Raw genomic sequence first — 17,258 nt, forward strand, 5'->3', positions numbered from 1 at the left:
CCCGCGACCCTCAGATTGTGAGTCGAGCGCCTTATCCACCTGGCCATGCCGGGCCCACGTTATTAGTAATAACATAAGTTATCCACACGTTCATGTAACTGTACCATTGGTTTGGACGCGATTATACAATGTTAACGACACTTATGTAAACTTGGCAGCACCTTGGTGTTTGACTGTCTTACACATGAGTTTAACATCCGAATGTTGTTCTTTGATGTTTAGCTGTGGTTCATGAAAATTTTGAAGAACTTTAAAAGTCCATGATTCACTTCAAAATGGTAAAGAAGACAAGACTGTGATACCATGACTGATTATAAAATGCATGATTGGTGGTTGGCATTATTTTATAACACGAGAGGAAGGTACAGGAAGGAGCGCCAAATGCGATTTAATTCAATTTCTCTTATTCTGCCTAAGATGAATGGAATGGTATAATGTGGCAGTGTTTTAGATATATTACTTATTTTAATACATCATCCTGTTGTATAAACTTTGTTAGAAAAAACTAAGAAATACATTATTAGAGACAATGGACTTAGGTGGCTGACGGATATGCCTGGCTAAAATGGTGGTGCGGGTTCTAAACATGCATAATTCAATGCTATTAATTCTTTAACGGTTTTAACGAATATTGTAGTACGCAATTTGTCTAAAATATTATTAGTAAAATACGTTTATATTTCATTATTGTTTAATTTAGGGTTAACATACAAATTAGCAAATTTAGTTCATTAGCATCTACATCTACTTGGTTTGAACACTTACATCGTAGGTCATGTGATAGGTTTGAAAATATACACTTTAGGGTTATGTTATTATATTTACACTTTTACTTAACATCTTAGTTCAGGTTAGAGTTAGTTTTAGTTCAGTTAACTAAATTATTGATAATACAACAGTGTGTTGGAAATAAGGTAATATCTTTGTGAATGAAGGTGGCAAATGAACACGGGACTGTAATAGTTTGAAAAAAAAATAGGTATTAACTCCTACATAATAAATAACATATCGTACTTGAAAGCTGTGTGTTAATCTTATGTGTCTGTGTTTGTTCTAGAATGTTCGGAAGCAGCGGAGCTTGCAGTGCCTGTGGTCAAATTATCCCGGCCAATGAGTTCGTCATGAGGACACAGGGAAATGTCTACCACCTGAAATGCTTTGCTTGTGTCAAGTGTCACAATCAGTTGAACCCTGGCGACCGGTATAACATGGTCAATGGTAACGTATTATGTGAGCAGGACTGCCTCAAGATCTTGAAGAGTGGGTCGACGGGTACAGGAACCACGCGAAAAGGAAAAGTACGAGCTAATGCAGCCATTAAGGCATTGTAAACCATGTAAAGCTTCAGGGGCTTTCTGCCTGGTGAATGGTATTCATGCTATTTCGTCATTAAGGCTTAACAATTACATAAATTATCGATAGTAGAACAATCATCATATGATAGCTTTTCGTTTATAAGTAAACCGCTAGATAGCAACTTTTTATCAAACCTTGTTCACATTGCTAAGCCTAATCTCACGCAGTCAATGTCAGTGGTCTACTTGTGGTGCGATTGTATGAGAGATTAGGGACGTGTTGCCTTTCTAATGATTTTAAGAATAATCTTACAATACTTATTCTTCAGTGATAAGATTTTTTTCGGATTCCAGAATTTTCTTTGAGACTCCGGAAATTATTTCAAAATTACAATTCGTTCTGACAAGTGTTAGAATAATATCCAATAGACAATATTGAGCATAACTAATGCATTATATTACCGATAAACTGATAAGCGATAAACCGATAAGCGTAATGTGGTGTTAATTACTTAATGACACACTACACATCCAGCAAGTAACTTGAAGACCAGAGCTGTGGATGACACTTACCTGTGAACTCGAAGTGTTATAATTGTAACTTGTTTCTAAATCTAAAGCTATGTAGAAAACATTGAACTTACCCTGGAAGTTTCTAAAGATGAGTAAGGAAATACTGGACCTACTTTAAAGTTTCATGACGAATTCATTTTTACACTAATAGTTTAAAAAAAATTGTCAAGAAAAGCTTTCTCTCAGAAGAAACTTTTAAGTAAAGTTATGTGCAGAAAGAAAAGTTATTTTATGAAGATGACACGGAGTCTATAAAAATGTAGGTAGAAGCAGAGGGATGGATAGTATAGTTTTGTAAATATACACTGTAAAAATAACCCGTAAATGTCTAAGGTATTTGTAATATTTTCTAAGACATCGCAAAGACATGTTTTTCTGTTAAATTTGGAAGTCAGACTACAAGACAAGATGATGAGATAGAAATAATCAAATGTATTTTATATTGTAGAATATGGTGGAGTTAAGTAATGCACAGTGTTGAAGTGCTATATCAAGTTAAGTAATGCACAGTGTTGAAGTGCTATATCAAGTTAAGTAATGCACAGTGTCGAAGTGCTATATCAAGTAAAGCGGACAAGCACAAGTTGTATATGGTAAAACAAGTTAAAAAAACTCATCGTATGTGCATTGGTTTCATACTTTGCTCAAAAGCTAAACTGTTTAAAGTAATAAAACAGAAATTTACGTTTTCTTACCCGTGTGAAATATGGCAGTAAAAAAAAGTTATTAGTTCGGTTTAAAAAACAAAACTCGTAGAGAGCACGTGATTGCCTGACTGCAAATATAACGTTATATGCTATTTTTGTGTAATCTTCATGTTGCTATAACTTTCACACAACAACCTGAAACGTTGTTTGAAATATAGATATGAATAAAAAAGCCCATCTAATTACTGTTTATCTCAGCCAACTTTGAAAGCATGTTTAAAACATTACTTCACCCATAACAATGTTAATAATTGTCGTCATATGGCAAATCGTAAAAGTTTGCTCAAGCATGGGTGAATGGTTCAACTCTGACTACCTTTCCATGTTGTTGCAAAGCAAAGTAAGGCTTAGCTCGAAAGAATATCTTTAACATAAACGTGTGATGAAAAAAAAAGAGAAGAATCACACGAAATATTAAAACTAAGTCATTACATCATTTCCATCATATTTTTTGTGGTCACAAATTACTAACATGGAAAATTGTATCTATGAATTGTGTTTTACTACATGTGAAGAAAAACGTGGATATTGTAGTCTCCTTCTTGATGAAGCTGTGCTTAAAAAATCGTCTGTATGTTTCAGCTGTTACCAAGGTCACGACGATGACTTGTGTTTAGATATATTACATTTTACAGTTCTACATTCCAAAAGAAAATAAAGCGTACACTTCTTTTTACAGAGGTTTCCGTTTTGTTTATTTTTCTTTCAATAAACACAATCTAATACGTTACAACATTGAACAAAAACATGATGTTCGTGTTTCTTTTAACTTTTTTTCAGAATTTCGCGCAAAGCTACACAAAGTCTATTTCGCTTATTCGTTCTAGATTTTCATATACCGGACTCGAAGAAAGACAGCCAGTAAGCAGTACTAACCAACAACTCTCATGTTCGATCGAATAAAGGGATTTTATTTTCACTCTTATAACGCGCCCACGCCCCGTGACATTTATGTGCGTTGAAAAAATTCGGATAAAAGAAAAAAAAGCATTCTTATTTTATATATATAGTACATAAAACACGTTTGGTATCCCAATATATAAAGTATTCAAAGCATACCAGGTATTCCTAGTATATCAAGTAATTAAACATGTTAAATATTCCCAGTATATCAAGTAATTAAACAAGTTAAGTATTCCCTGTATATAAAGTAATTAAAACATGTTAATTATTCCCAGTACATAAAGTAATTAAAACATGTTAGATATTCCCAGAATATGAAGTAATTACAACATGTTTGATATTCCCAGTATATGAAGTAATTACAACATGTTAGATATTCCCAGTATATAAAGTAATTAAAACATGTTAGGCGTTCCCAGTATATAAAGTACTTAAAACATGTTAGGCATTCCCAGTATATAATGTAATTAAAACATGTTAGGCATTCCCAGTATATAAAGTAATTAAAACATGTTAGGCATTCCCAGTATATGAAGTAATTACAACATGTTTGGTATTCTCATTATATAAAGTTTTAAAACATTCTAGGTAATTCTAGATAATAAGATAATTAAAACATTCTAGGTATCCGTAGTATATAAAGTAATTAAGATATGTTAGATATTCTCATTATATAAAGTTTTAAAACATACTAGGTATTTCCTTCACATCTGTTGCCCTCCTCCAATCATCTTTATTCATTGCTTAGTCTTTTGCAATTCTTTTTTCGTTCATTTTTTTCTTTAATTTTCTCCTTCTAACACTTTACTGACCGTCCTTCTTGTCTTCTCTTGCTGGCTACTGGCAGCTCTAATGCTCTCTTTATTCTTCTCATCACGTCATCAAGCCACCTCAGCCTCGCTTCTCTCGCCTTTTCCTCTATTCTACTATTTCCTTATTCGTTCTCTTCTCTTTCAGCGACACTCCCAACAGTAATACCAGCACTATCATTTCTGCTCTTATCAGCAAGCCTTTTTGTTTCTTCTTCAGGGTACAGGTCTCGGCACCGGTGTAATCACGGTCTTATTTACTTTTGTTTTCAGTGCCCTTGGTAACCTTTTGTCGCAGATGACTGTGGGTATTTCCTTCCATTTATTCCAACCTGCCTGGATTCTGTTTGTCAGGAACAAATCCATACTCTCTGTCATCTCTCTCCTCCCACGTTTCTTATTCCATAGCCTCCCTCCCCCATGTGTCCCTTCAAACTCGCTAAGGCATACCACGTGATTCTTCTCCATATTTATTTTGCAAAGTTTTTACGCCCGGATTGCAAGCCCTGACGACAACCATCCTCCTCCTTTCTCAACTGGGCTTGGATAATGAAAACGAAGTAGCAATTCTGAGTACATAAGGTATTGAAGATAAACGTAGTATTCTTAGTGTGTGTGTGTGTGTAGTAATGAAAACGTACAAAGTATCTTCGGACAAGAAATATCAAAATAATCAAGGTAACCTGTGAGCATATATTAATGTAAGCCAAAAAGTTTCAAGAAGGGGTAATACTTCCCCTTTAAAAGTGAAGCCCACTTTTCTGTAACTTTTAAAATTCTCAAATCCATCTGTTTTGATTCACTATCTTTAATATATTTAATATCCATTTTTATGTATCATCGAATGTCTTAATATCTTACTGTTACATTGTTTCGGTTGATTATTAAAAACAGGGATCTTTTGCCAAACAAAGTATACATTTAAACGTAGCTAAGCCTGAATACTCCAATTCCCTCTAGTGGTGGTGACAGTAGGGTCTGCAAAATCTGTGAAGCAGAAAATTACCTGTTTAGCTGTTCTGGTTGCCAAGATTTATTCGCTGAATCACGCGTATTATCTTTTCCATTTAATCAGAATATGCTATAAGAAACCAGCGTAACCAATAGTGTATTATGTTAATATATCTGGCTGTCATAACAACAAAAGTTAAGAAACCTGGCTGCAACAATTGGTTTGGAATGATAATACGCATAACAACCTTGTTTTGAGTAAAATGCATTGAATAACTGACATAATAACAAGTGGTTTAATATTTTCAAACTGTGTAAAACGATTCGTGTATAAATCAAATACTTTGTATGAAATCCTTAATTTAAATTATTGAACTTACTTCGTTTCAGGTTGAACTCGCTTATATTTTTCGTCTATTCCACTGATTTAGTAGATTGTCGATCGAATATATGAGATAACATAACTATCCGTCGCATCCAAACTGAGGGCCTGGCATGGCCTAGTGGTTAGGGCACTCGACTCGCATCCAAAGTGTAATATAATTTATCTTAATTAAATATCAAAAATTCACACACTATTTGATTAAGAAAGCTGTCATAAAACATTGTACGTTTTGAAAGTTTCTTTAACGCCATTTCTCAAAACATAGCACAGCAAAGCTATCAACACAACAACTCACATGCCATTAGTATTCACATATTCTCTAGTCTAATTCCTGTAATTATTTTGCATAATAAGCTGCTTTTTGATAAACCTTTTAACAATAAAAGTTCCAAAAATTACCTTGACAGACATGATACCTTCTTTAAAGAATCCAAATCAAATAATGGAATATATAGATGAGTACAGGAATAGTAGGAAAACTATTCTTACATGGCACCACCTAGATCAACTAAATGTAACGATCTCTATGAAGTTTGGTTGATAAAGGGTGAAATTGAAGTGTTAGTACGATCGAAAAATTATTTTATATCAGTTACTCGAATAAATATTATAACAATATGTTACAATTTTTGTATTGATTTATCATTCCAAGATCAATATTTTACCAAAGGGCCTTAAGAATGACCCTCAAACTAAGTTACCTTGGTAATTTACAGATAAAGAGAGTTGCTTCAAATAACAGTTAAGATCACCTGCTGGTGCTGCTTTAAACAATACTGGAAACAAACTTTGTTGGAAGAAGTTCATGTTATACATTGTCAGTGGTGCTTATTAATGAAACTTTATCATGACAAAGTCTCAGTCTTTCGTTTAAAAAAATGAGAAAAAAACGAATGCAAATGATGGACTGCAGGACTAGATGTATTAGCAGTAAGCTATTAAAGGCTATAACGAACCCTGGAAAACTGGAACGAGGAACACTTTGGAAAAGTCGACCTGATTTTATGTTGTTTTAATGAGATGTTCTTCACTAGGCCATTTACGAGCATCAATAAATATTAAGATAAATGCATTGTATATTTAGAATAAGAAGATGGGAATAAAAGGAAATGAAGTTTATTTTCCAGAAAACCTTTATAAATTAGACAATCTGTTTGATAAACGTTATTAAACCATTACTGCACTAATACGTAAAACAGATCGTGTATTAAGCAAATACTTTACACGAAAGTTTTAATTTAAGGTTACCTTATTTGAGCCCGAACTCGCTTACAATTCTACGATTTCAGTACAAACGGCCCCCCCCAGTGGCACAGCGGTATGTCTGCGGACTTACAACGCTAGAATCCGGGTTTCGATACCCGTGGTGGGCAGAGCACAGATAGCCCACTGTGTAGCTTTGTGCTTAATTACAAACAAATACAGTACGAACGTTTCAACCTGTAAATAATGTCATTTCCAAATGATCTATGTCATGTTGTTGAGCTTCCGCCAGATTCTGATTCAAATGACATTATAAATGTCATGTCTGATAATTCCTGCTCTCTATATACTGAAGCATTTTATTTCGGTTACCTCGAAAACGTGACGCCACCGATAAATCTATTTTGTATTCGATGTAGGATATCACTCCGACATGTAATTTAAGTAACTAAATAATTCATTTGCAACTGATAAAAATAAAATTTTCCTGATGCGTTACGCTGTATATTAAGTAACGTAGTATGTCTATAGAATCAATTTCACAGAACAATAGCACTTACCACCCTCAACTGTAGACTATATATCAAAACTCGAATGTGTTCTTCCTACTAATGCGAGATAGCCCCTTACAATTAATGTCTACTTAGAAACATTGTCGTGACAGAATTACATAAAATTCATTAGTCAGTCGGAGTTCTGAAACGCTCTAATAGCTCTTCATTAGTGGCTCCAGCTGTATTCATTAAGCGACGCTCTCAACTTGCATGAGACTGCAAAGTTTACTCTTCTCATTTTATGTTTCATGTTCAAGGATATTAACATGCAAGTTCGATTTATTTTGCATTCGCCTTCTGAGAAATCATTTATGTTCCTGTGTTTTATTGTAACATTCTCATCGAAAACTATTAAATGTTGATTTTTGCACCACCTTAAAGTTTCACAAATGTTCATAGATTCTCGTTTTTCTTACTGGTCGATGTTTAGCATAATTATATATATTACACATACGTATTGATTCTTCAGACAATAAAACTATCCTCTTTAAATGAAAGCAATCGTAGTTAAACTTCGCACTTAGTTATTTTTTCTATTTGCATAGATGTTTTAAAGTTTCTTTTATAACAAATGCTTGTTAATGAAAGTCATAATAGTAACAAGACAGCTTTAATAGCTGGTGTAATTAATCGATTAACTAAGTAATGAAATAGAATACTACGTTATCCATTTGATAACAGTTAAAGCAGTAACTTAACAGAACTAATTAGTTTAAAGTACAAAGAAACCCACTGCTGAAAATTACAATAAACAGTAACACATTCTGGGTTGCACACTATTTTATTGCAACACGAATACAAAAAGTATGGGCTTTATCTTACTAATCAGCTGTCGATGTCCTCGTAGTGGGCAAAATGCGTATAGCCCATTGTGCATCTTTTCACACAAAAAAAGAGTAAAACTAATCAGCTAAAAGATGCCGAAAAATATTTATAATGTTTAGGCTGACATCTATTGAGCATTTTAAGAATTATCTATAATTTTTAATATAATTTTGGTGAAGTAATACTTAAATTTATCACATAAGTGATGTCCTTCAGCAGCTGACCTAAAATTCCCTGAATTATTTCATAAGCGGTTTATCACTTTTTTTTTTCTTTTGCGTAGATCGTGTAGTTCTGGTTACAACATATTGGGCAATATCTACAAATAAAAAACTGAAAACAAATTACCACAGTATCACAGAAAACGTTTATTATAGTCACAGACGTTTCACTGTTGCAGCCTCATTAAGACATAAAAGTTCCACACATCACTGGATCCGAAGCATTTATACAAGCCTTGTCATCTCTTAGAAACAAACTTATCCACATTTTTGTTTATCACGTAACTTCAAGAACCTTGTGTCGAGAGTCTCTTATGATGTCACAGTAAGTAAGTTGGCCAGTAATTAATAAATCTTAGGCTTGAAACATGATAAAACCAACGGCTGAAAGTGATTGTATAGAAAAGAGATTTGTCTATCTACGTCAATATAAATTAAATAAGCTGGGGTAAGCAGTAATGTATGGTTTCTGGGGAAATTATAAGATAAAATTTCATAGTAGAGAACAAAGGATTATAACACGAAGTGTGTAAAAGTTAGAAACAAGCCACAAACCTGAATATTTTTCATAATTAGTGTAAAGGGTAATAAAGCTGAATTAATACATCTAAATAAAAACGTCATTTACTGCTTGACGAAGGGCTTCTGCCTAAAAAAATATCGCCAATAAAACTTAACAAAATAAAGTTTATATTTGAACATGCTAGTTTATCCTATTTTACCTATCCTAATTGTTTCTGCTCACGTCTTGCGGAACATCAGTCATTCAAATATTTATTTATTTTTAGTTCCTTTTGACGATCTTTTCGTTCGTAATAGCTTTTTTGTGGCATATTATATCTGTTTTAAAACTATAGGAATATTTTTATATCAGAAGACATCTAGTAAAGATATTTAGGGTTAGGTATTTTATTTATGTGTATTATTAATAAAGTCATCATTACCCGAACATCACATACAAATACAAGAACTTAACTATTCAAACAAACGATAATTATCAGGGAGAAATTCAGCTGTGCCAATAATATAGTTGGAAAAATATTGCGTATATCAGTGTAGGCCTAGGATGCGAGTGCAAGTGCTAACGGTCAACGCTCTTACTATTTGTTGGCGTTTTGCTTTATTTTGGGTTACATAACTACTTTAAATACATAAATATAAATAACTGATGAAAATAAAACAAGTTGTAACTCATTGGATATATCAATGGAACTTTCTGGTCAATAATGTTCTAAAAAATCCAGTTTTATTTATTTAATTGTAACTTTCATTGTATGCAAGAGCTTGCATGAACAGCCGAGAAAATCAATATGCTGTTACGAGAACAATGTACAATATAGTTTTATTGAAAGAATAACAGTATTGGATAAATATACATGATTTTAAGGCGTAATAAAAAGCTGTAAGACGAAAAGTAGTATTTTTAATGTTGTTGTTTTTTTAACAGCATTTCACAACAAAATTTCTGAAAATTCACAACCTCAAATATTATACAAATACTAAACCAGATTATATGAAATTTTAAGTAAAAATTAGATATTATGTGGAAAGTGTGTATCAATATCCATGTAATTAGTTTAATCATTTTAAGTATGAAAACAAAACAAACGGTGGTGACAGTGTTGGCCCAGAAAAGGTTAAAATAAGGTTTAACGTTAGATAGAATACCCTAAGATTTATAAAAAGAAAATAACCATGAAGAAGAAATAACCGAAAGAGTTAATATATAGAACTTACAATATTAAACTAAAGCAAACTTTAAGTAATTTTCATATAGCCTCAGGAATTGAAAAAAAACCAACGCAGTAAGTCTTTAAACTCTTTGAGTACTAACTTTTGTAATGAGTAGATACCAAATTTAGTTACCTTGCCAATTTCATTTTCTCTAAATTAGCTCTTGAAAACGGATAAGCAAGCGTGTACTTTTAGTTTTTATTAGTTGTAAATAAAATTCTATGATAACAAAATTAACGCAATCAATGTAAGCATATTGTTTATGATGTTGATTTATACAATAATACCTAAACAGTTAGAAAGTAGGATAGATTCACGTGATTAGTTCAAATTGTTTAAACTGCGATGATATTTCTCAAATCTATATAATTAAGCAGCTAGCTTCCTTTTTGCGCTACGTACTACATAATACCAATCGCAGTTAGAAGTATATGGTATTTTCAATCTGAACGACACGACATATGGGGTAAGAAGCCAATCAAAGAGCCCAAAGTTCATTAGTGGAAATCCCTAATTGAGAGTTGCCAAGTAGAAAAAGGGGCACAGACAAGAGCACTCTCTAAAAACGGGATTGGCTGTTACACGTATGATACCCTCCCCTCATACCTAAAAGTACAGAGCGTGTTTAGTGGTATGCAAATGTGTCGAACTATAAATTTTTCGATCTGTCGCAGTAAAATGAAAATATATTATATTAAAACTTATCCCACATATCAAATCGAACAAAATATTTTCGAAAAATTTGAAGCTGTAATATTTTATAACAATGTGAGGAATGACTGATGTTTCATCAAACATTTAGTTTCCTTCATAAATACATAAATATAAATAACTGATGAAAATAAAACAAGTTGTAACTCATTGGATATATCAATGGAACTTTCTGGTCAATAATGTTCTAAAAAAGCAAACTTTTTTGTAAGCATATGATGACAACATTTGTCATCATCAGGAGTGTATGGGAGGAGGAGGTCCAAGTTGAGTGGGAGGAGGTGTAAACGTTTACGGGTGAGTGAGCGACAGCTGCTCTCTCTCCTAGTATTCAGTGTTTAGTGTGTATAATATTATAGAAAAAAATTACCTACAATTAAATACAATAGCAGATTTTGAGCCCTCGTCTGTTAGCTCCTGTGGAGGGCTGAGGCCTTCGGCCTTCATGACCAACTCAAGTCAGCTAAATCTACCACTATTACCTATAGGTTAGTCTAAATGCCTATGATAAGGAAATATAGAGACAACAACATAACATTTACTAAATATACTTTTATTTGAAACATTATAATTAATAAACAACAACAACATTAGAATAATCCATGTCATTACAGTTCCTTTTTCCTCTCCTGAGTTTCATTGCATTGGGATATACAATGATCTCAGTTCTTCCTCCAGCAGCCAGAATGAAGAGATTGAATAGATTTCCAACTTGTGACCATCCAACATACAGTTTGCCATGGGAGAAACAAGGAGAGGTGAGGATGAGCCCAGCGACTTTCAGTGATTAGCCATGAGACTTGTTGATAGACATGGCAAAGCTGAGCGGATTGGAAATTGGAGGCATTTAAATTCGAAAGGAACATTAGTTGGGATAATAGGAATTTTCGGAATGAAAACTTCTTCTCCCTTGGCATGACTAGTTATGATGGTTGCTTCAGTCGCATTTCGGAGCATTTGTTTTATTCTGAGCCTTGTATCAATGCAGAGCTTGGGAAGACCTAAATTTCTTAAGAGTATGGAGCAGATCCAATTTTCAGTTCCAGCTTGAACGGAGGGACTCCAGAAAGTTCAAAATAGTTGAGAAATTCAATTAGATAATGAACGACTTGATCTTTGATTCACATCCCCAACTGACTTGTAAAATTTCTCTTTCTAATTGCTGTCAGTCTGACTTCCTTTTGTTCCTGTGATTCCAACTATCTGGCATTTCTATTTCTTTTAGCTTCAGATGATTGGCGTTTCATGTTGGATCTGCGCAGTATTTTATTTGATAAACAAAAAATTCTCTGGGAGTAATTTTGCGCACGTCACTACAATGAAATTCGGGTCTTCAATGAGCAAAATTTATTTGAGCGAATCCGCTGTCGAGAATGAAACTTAATTTCGTATTTTTGAACCTAAGTCATACACTTTGCATTTTGAACTTTAATTTCCAATATTTTTGTATTATATAACAGAAAAATATAAACATTATCATAGCATTTCATCTTTACAGTATCAAATTATTCTATTATATTACAAATGCCAGAAGGAAAAAAAACAGTAAATTTAGGCGAAAAGTTGGGGTAAAATTTTTATGAGAAAGGCTTATGTTTTTCTTCGAAATAGCTTGACAGTCAAATCATTCTAAAACTCTCATATCCTAGGAATGCCAGTAAAAGACAGTAAATGTACCCGAACAATCCGTGCAAAACGTTTTATGAAACAGATCTATGTTTATCCTCAAAATAGCTTGATGCCACATGGATATCCCAGGATTCTGGAAATCCTTATCACAAAGTGTTTCTTAGCATATCACATTTTTTTCATCAATTCTTGACGACACATTTTTCTTCTTCGGCTTTAACTGCAAAACTATTTTTATTATCATTTTAGAAAAATCTTTAGATACGACAGTAGCATGTAAGATACTAACAGTTTAGGCCTACCTGGAGTGTAGAAAAAATGGCTTTCAGTACTATGGTAATATGAACAATTTTAATGGTAACTTAGACATAACCGCTACTTTATCGTCATATTCTGAAACAAAATATTTTGTAAATTTGATTAATTAAAATGTTTTACCTGGATGTCGAAAAATACGATAAATTACCATGAAAATTGTTCATACTATAATGCTGAAAGAAATTCTTTCTACGCTCATATCTATTTATCTTTTCGTATTAATATATTTTTAATTAATTTTATAGTACATCTGTTATTTATATTATTTATTATTATTACGTAATTTTTGACTACTATATTAATTCGAATTTGTCATTTTATTGAATTTTTACCCCGTTATGTCTTTTAAATTATATATAGATAGCGCTCCCCCGATAGTGTTGTGAAATTATATTCGTCATTTAGATTCGGACAGACAAATTCACACTTGCTCCATTATATATTGACTAGCAGAGACCCGTAAAACATTTGCGGGCAAATTAGTATCTTTATTACAACAGTACTCCTTTAAATACAGGATTTCTAGTATGATACAAAGAAATTTTAATCGCAGGCACTGAAATCTATAAGTCTACATGTCTTAGTCCTAATATTAATTAAGCCTTTATTAAGTATAAAAGAGATAAATTAACAATGTAAGTTGTGTACATTTTTTGCTTTAGTTCAGTTAGGGCTAAACCTTAATACAATCAATAAATAATATTCTAATATTATTATACAAACTAATGTTATACCTTTTTTAAAACTTTCATAAGCTTTTAATATGTTGTATAAAATGTCTACTAAAGTATATTTACGTCCTTTCTGGCGTAACTCGACGATTTAACAAAGATACGTTTTCAAATTGCGAAAAGGTGCCATTTTTTGTACATTTTAGTCCAAATATATCTTTAATTTTCGATCAATCGTAGACTATTCGCTTCTAATTGACAGGAAGCCAAACAACTTAAATTGCGTAATAAATTGCTATGACTCATTTTTATGCGTTTTATTTTTTCTGGACTCGTGTAAACCTAATTAATGTTTTAATTAATTTAATTTTCATTGATTTTATTTATCTAGAACGTTAAATGGTGAGGCCATAACGAATGCTATAATTTCAACACTGAAGCAGCGTGGCCTGGACATACAAAAATTTATGGACAGTCCTATGATGGAGTAAGTGTCATGTCATCGGAAAAGGTAGGAATTCAGGCAGAATCAAAAACATTGTTCCAACTGCATTATACACACATTGTTACAGCCATGTATTAAATGTTTGCATTGCATCTTCTTACAAGGCTACTTCCATTTGTCGATCTACTGAACGAAATGTTTTGCTCTTTGACCAAAAAGACAAAGAATGATGGGGAGAGCTTTGGAGGAGAAGAGTTCCGACTCAAGGTGAGTATCCAAACTTAAATAGAGCTATGTAAGACACGATGAGTCGAAAAGTGTACACGCCTTGATATTTTTCAAGAACTGTACTCATATGTGACTCTCACTCCGGATTGCATTCTTGATCCCTCCTCATTCCCAGAGATCTACAGAAGGGAGAAAACCGAGGGAAATAGTGTTGATCAGATCGAAGATTGGTCATGGGACCGTGAAACCAGAGTAAAGGCTCAGGGACTATTATCCAACATAAGATCTACAAAGAACATTTTGTGACTTTCCAAACTATGAGAGGCACGTGGGAAGTTCTTCGACCCCTGCTAACAAGACTGCGAAAACGAAATCAGGATATTTACCAAGCCTATTTGCCGGTTAAAAGTGCAACTTAAAGACTTCAAGAAATTTAATTTATGGTACACAGTCTGTGAGAAAATGGTAGCCGATGTCGGATGTGCAATTGAAATTTCAAAAATCACAGGGAGCCAACAACATAGGATCAATGCAACACCAAGTTCCACGCAGGAACATTTCAAACGAAATGTAGCAATCCTTTTCATTGGTTACACAATCTCGGAGATAAAAGCAAGATTTAAAATTAAGATACTCATCCAAGGCAAGCAATATTCTCTCTGCTGCCAGGTAATACCATGAGACGTCCCCTTGCGGACACTTGTCTGAAACTGAAGTTTTGAGAAGCAGGTCTTTCAGCTACATCTTCCATCATCAACGAGTTACGGAAGTGGATGGCCCATTGGCTGGTATGTAAATCATCAATAAGTCATTCACCATGCTTTCCAAGGGCAGGTTTTATTGATCAAACATGTTATTTAATTAAAAATATGCAATTTTTGATTCTCCCATGTGACGCCTAACATGTTGTCCATGAAAGCTGAGAATAGCCGTATTTTGTGCGTGAACTTTTTTGAGATGGCTTATAAATTAGTTTAATTAAATTACATTACAAATTTGGAAAACAATGTTTCCTTTTATTGCTGTTTATAATGACTAAAATATCACTACAAGTGTCAATTCTTTAGGTATCTTTGATTATATTCAATCGCAGGTCTGAACATGTGTAACAGTAATTTCAAAGGCAGAAAGCTGAACTGTTGCAGACCAGTCTGCTTAGCTGTCTTAATGTGACAAATGAGGACGAATTTCCCAACATCGCAGTCCTGCTTAAAATGGGATGCATGTTACCAATTGGAAGCTGTGAAGTAGGAAAGACCATTTAGTGGACTCAGAAGAGCAAATACCTTTCTGCTGCAATATTTACATATATGCGATCTGCCAAAAAATTCGTTCAGAAACTCAAACGAAGAATATTCTGTGGTTCTATGTTGCATGACTAGCTCCTACATCATTCCTGCTTACACGAGCAAATGACCCATTGACCCATTTTATATAAACTGTCAATAATACCAGCTGAATAATGAATAAATAAGTATGACTTTAAAACAAAACACTGTTCTTGTGATCGATATTCATAATTACTAAAATTTAGCTACTAGTGCATATTTTCTACCTGTTTTGGAATATTTTCAGCCATACTATTGCATATTTTCTACCTATTTTGGAATATTTTCAGCCATACTAGTGCATATTTTCTACCTATTTTGGAATATTTTCTACCTGTTTTGGAATATTTTCAGCCATGTAATGCAGGTCTGAATGTGTGTTTTCAGGTGCAGGACTGAGCAGTTCTTAACCACCTATTGTCTTGCGAACATGGATGAGAATGAATACGTGAGCACGATTATATACATTGCTTGTGCATTCTACACATATGTGCAAATTCGCAAATATTTGTTGAATATAAGTATTACCTTTGTTGTACCCGGTTTTTATGCTGCAGACCAAACAATGGAGACATTTTCAACCTCATTATGACGTTTCGATTCCAATTATACAAGAAGTTATGGAAAAATACTTGTTGATTCTTGATAAACCTGTGAGGCAATCTTGATAGTGACATCTGGATCCCTCCCCCTTCTTAGATTCCTGGATCCACACCCGAAACTGTACAAAAATATAATTCGTATTATGTTTTTCAATTGATAATGAAATGGGGTTATATATAAAATATAAGGCACAGGTCTTTTGACACGCTATTTGAGATCTTATTTGGTACAAACTTTTAAATTTGCTCTAAATTTACAACATTCTAGTTAAGGATATACTTACTAAATTGTGCCTAATGACGTTTCCAGCATTGGAGTTGAAAATTTGCATCAAACAAATCATTAAATACAACGTGTGAAAAAGCTTCATTTAATTTAATTTAATTTAATCTATTTCTTAGTATTTTAACACGAAAAAAAAAACTTATATATAGAAATTTCTACAGCGAAATAAAACTTTGAATATTTAAATCTCTATATATTTTGAATAAATGTTTCTTAAAGATGTCGTCATTTTGTGCCAGGAGTGTTTTGAAAGTAAAAATGGATATAACATAAAAAAGTTTGTTTGTAGTCAAGCAATGGGCTATCTGTGCTCTGCCCACCACGGGTATCGAAACCCGGTTTCTAGCGTTGTAAGTCCGCAGACATGCAGTTGTGCCACTGGGGGGGGGGGGCATATAATAAGAAACAGCTATAAACAATTAATTGAAGCAAGTCCGTCAGTATTTAGTCATTCAAGAATAGTGCTAACTTGCAGGAAGAGTGAATTTATAAGATGAAAATTCAAAGATATCTAAGTAAAATGTGATCAGGATCATTGATTGAGTATTTAACGATTTCAGTAAACCATAAAATATTACATTTATAATTTAAGCAATGGCACCAACAATTGTCGTATGTGGGCTCACGAAGAATCAACAACAAGTAAATTATATCTCATCTTTACTCCTGTTTTCATATTTGAAGGATAAGTTTATTAAGAGAGTTGGAAAAACAAAGCAATAGGTAAGATATATGTGAAAATGATAAGAACAATTTATCAAAAATCCAAACCTTACTAAATGTCACAAGCAGTTAATAAGAAACCATAAACGAGGATCCTAGAATAACAGAGAATAGGGCCCGGCATGGCCAGGTGGTTAAGGCACTCGACTCGCAATCT

The 17,258-nt window shown here is 33.2% G+C and overlaps 1 protein-coding gene across 1 annotated transcript in view; it reads left to right on the top strand.

Annotated features, from left to right (window-relative positions):
- Positions 1–3,251, top strand: part of LOC106464256 (LIM domain transcription factor LMO4-like) — a 68,777-nt gene extending 65,526 nt beyond the window's left edge. The window contains exon 3 of the mRNA XM_013924383.2: positions 1,058–3,251. Within this exon, the coding sequence (XP_013779837.2) occupies positions 1,058–1,331 (274 nt within the window). The 3' untranslated portion in view covers positions 1,332–3,251. The remainder of the gene's footprint in view (positions 1–1,057) is intronic.
- The last annotated feature ends 14,007 nt before the right edge of the window (positions 3,252–17,258 follow it).

This window comes from Limulus polyphemus, unplaced genomic scaffold, assembly GCF_000517525.1.
Source record: "Limulus polyphemus unplaced genomic scaffold, Limulus_polyphemus-2.1.2 Scaffold1600, whole genome shotgun sequence".
Lineage (NCBI taxonomy): Eukaryota > Metazoa > Arthropoda > Merostomata > Xiphosura > Limulidae > Limulus > Limulus polyphemus.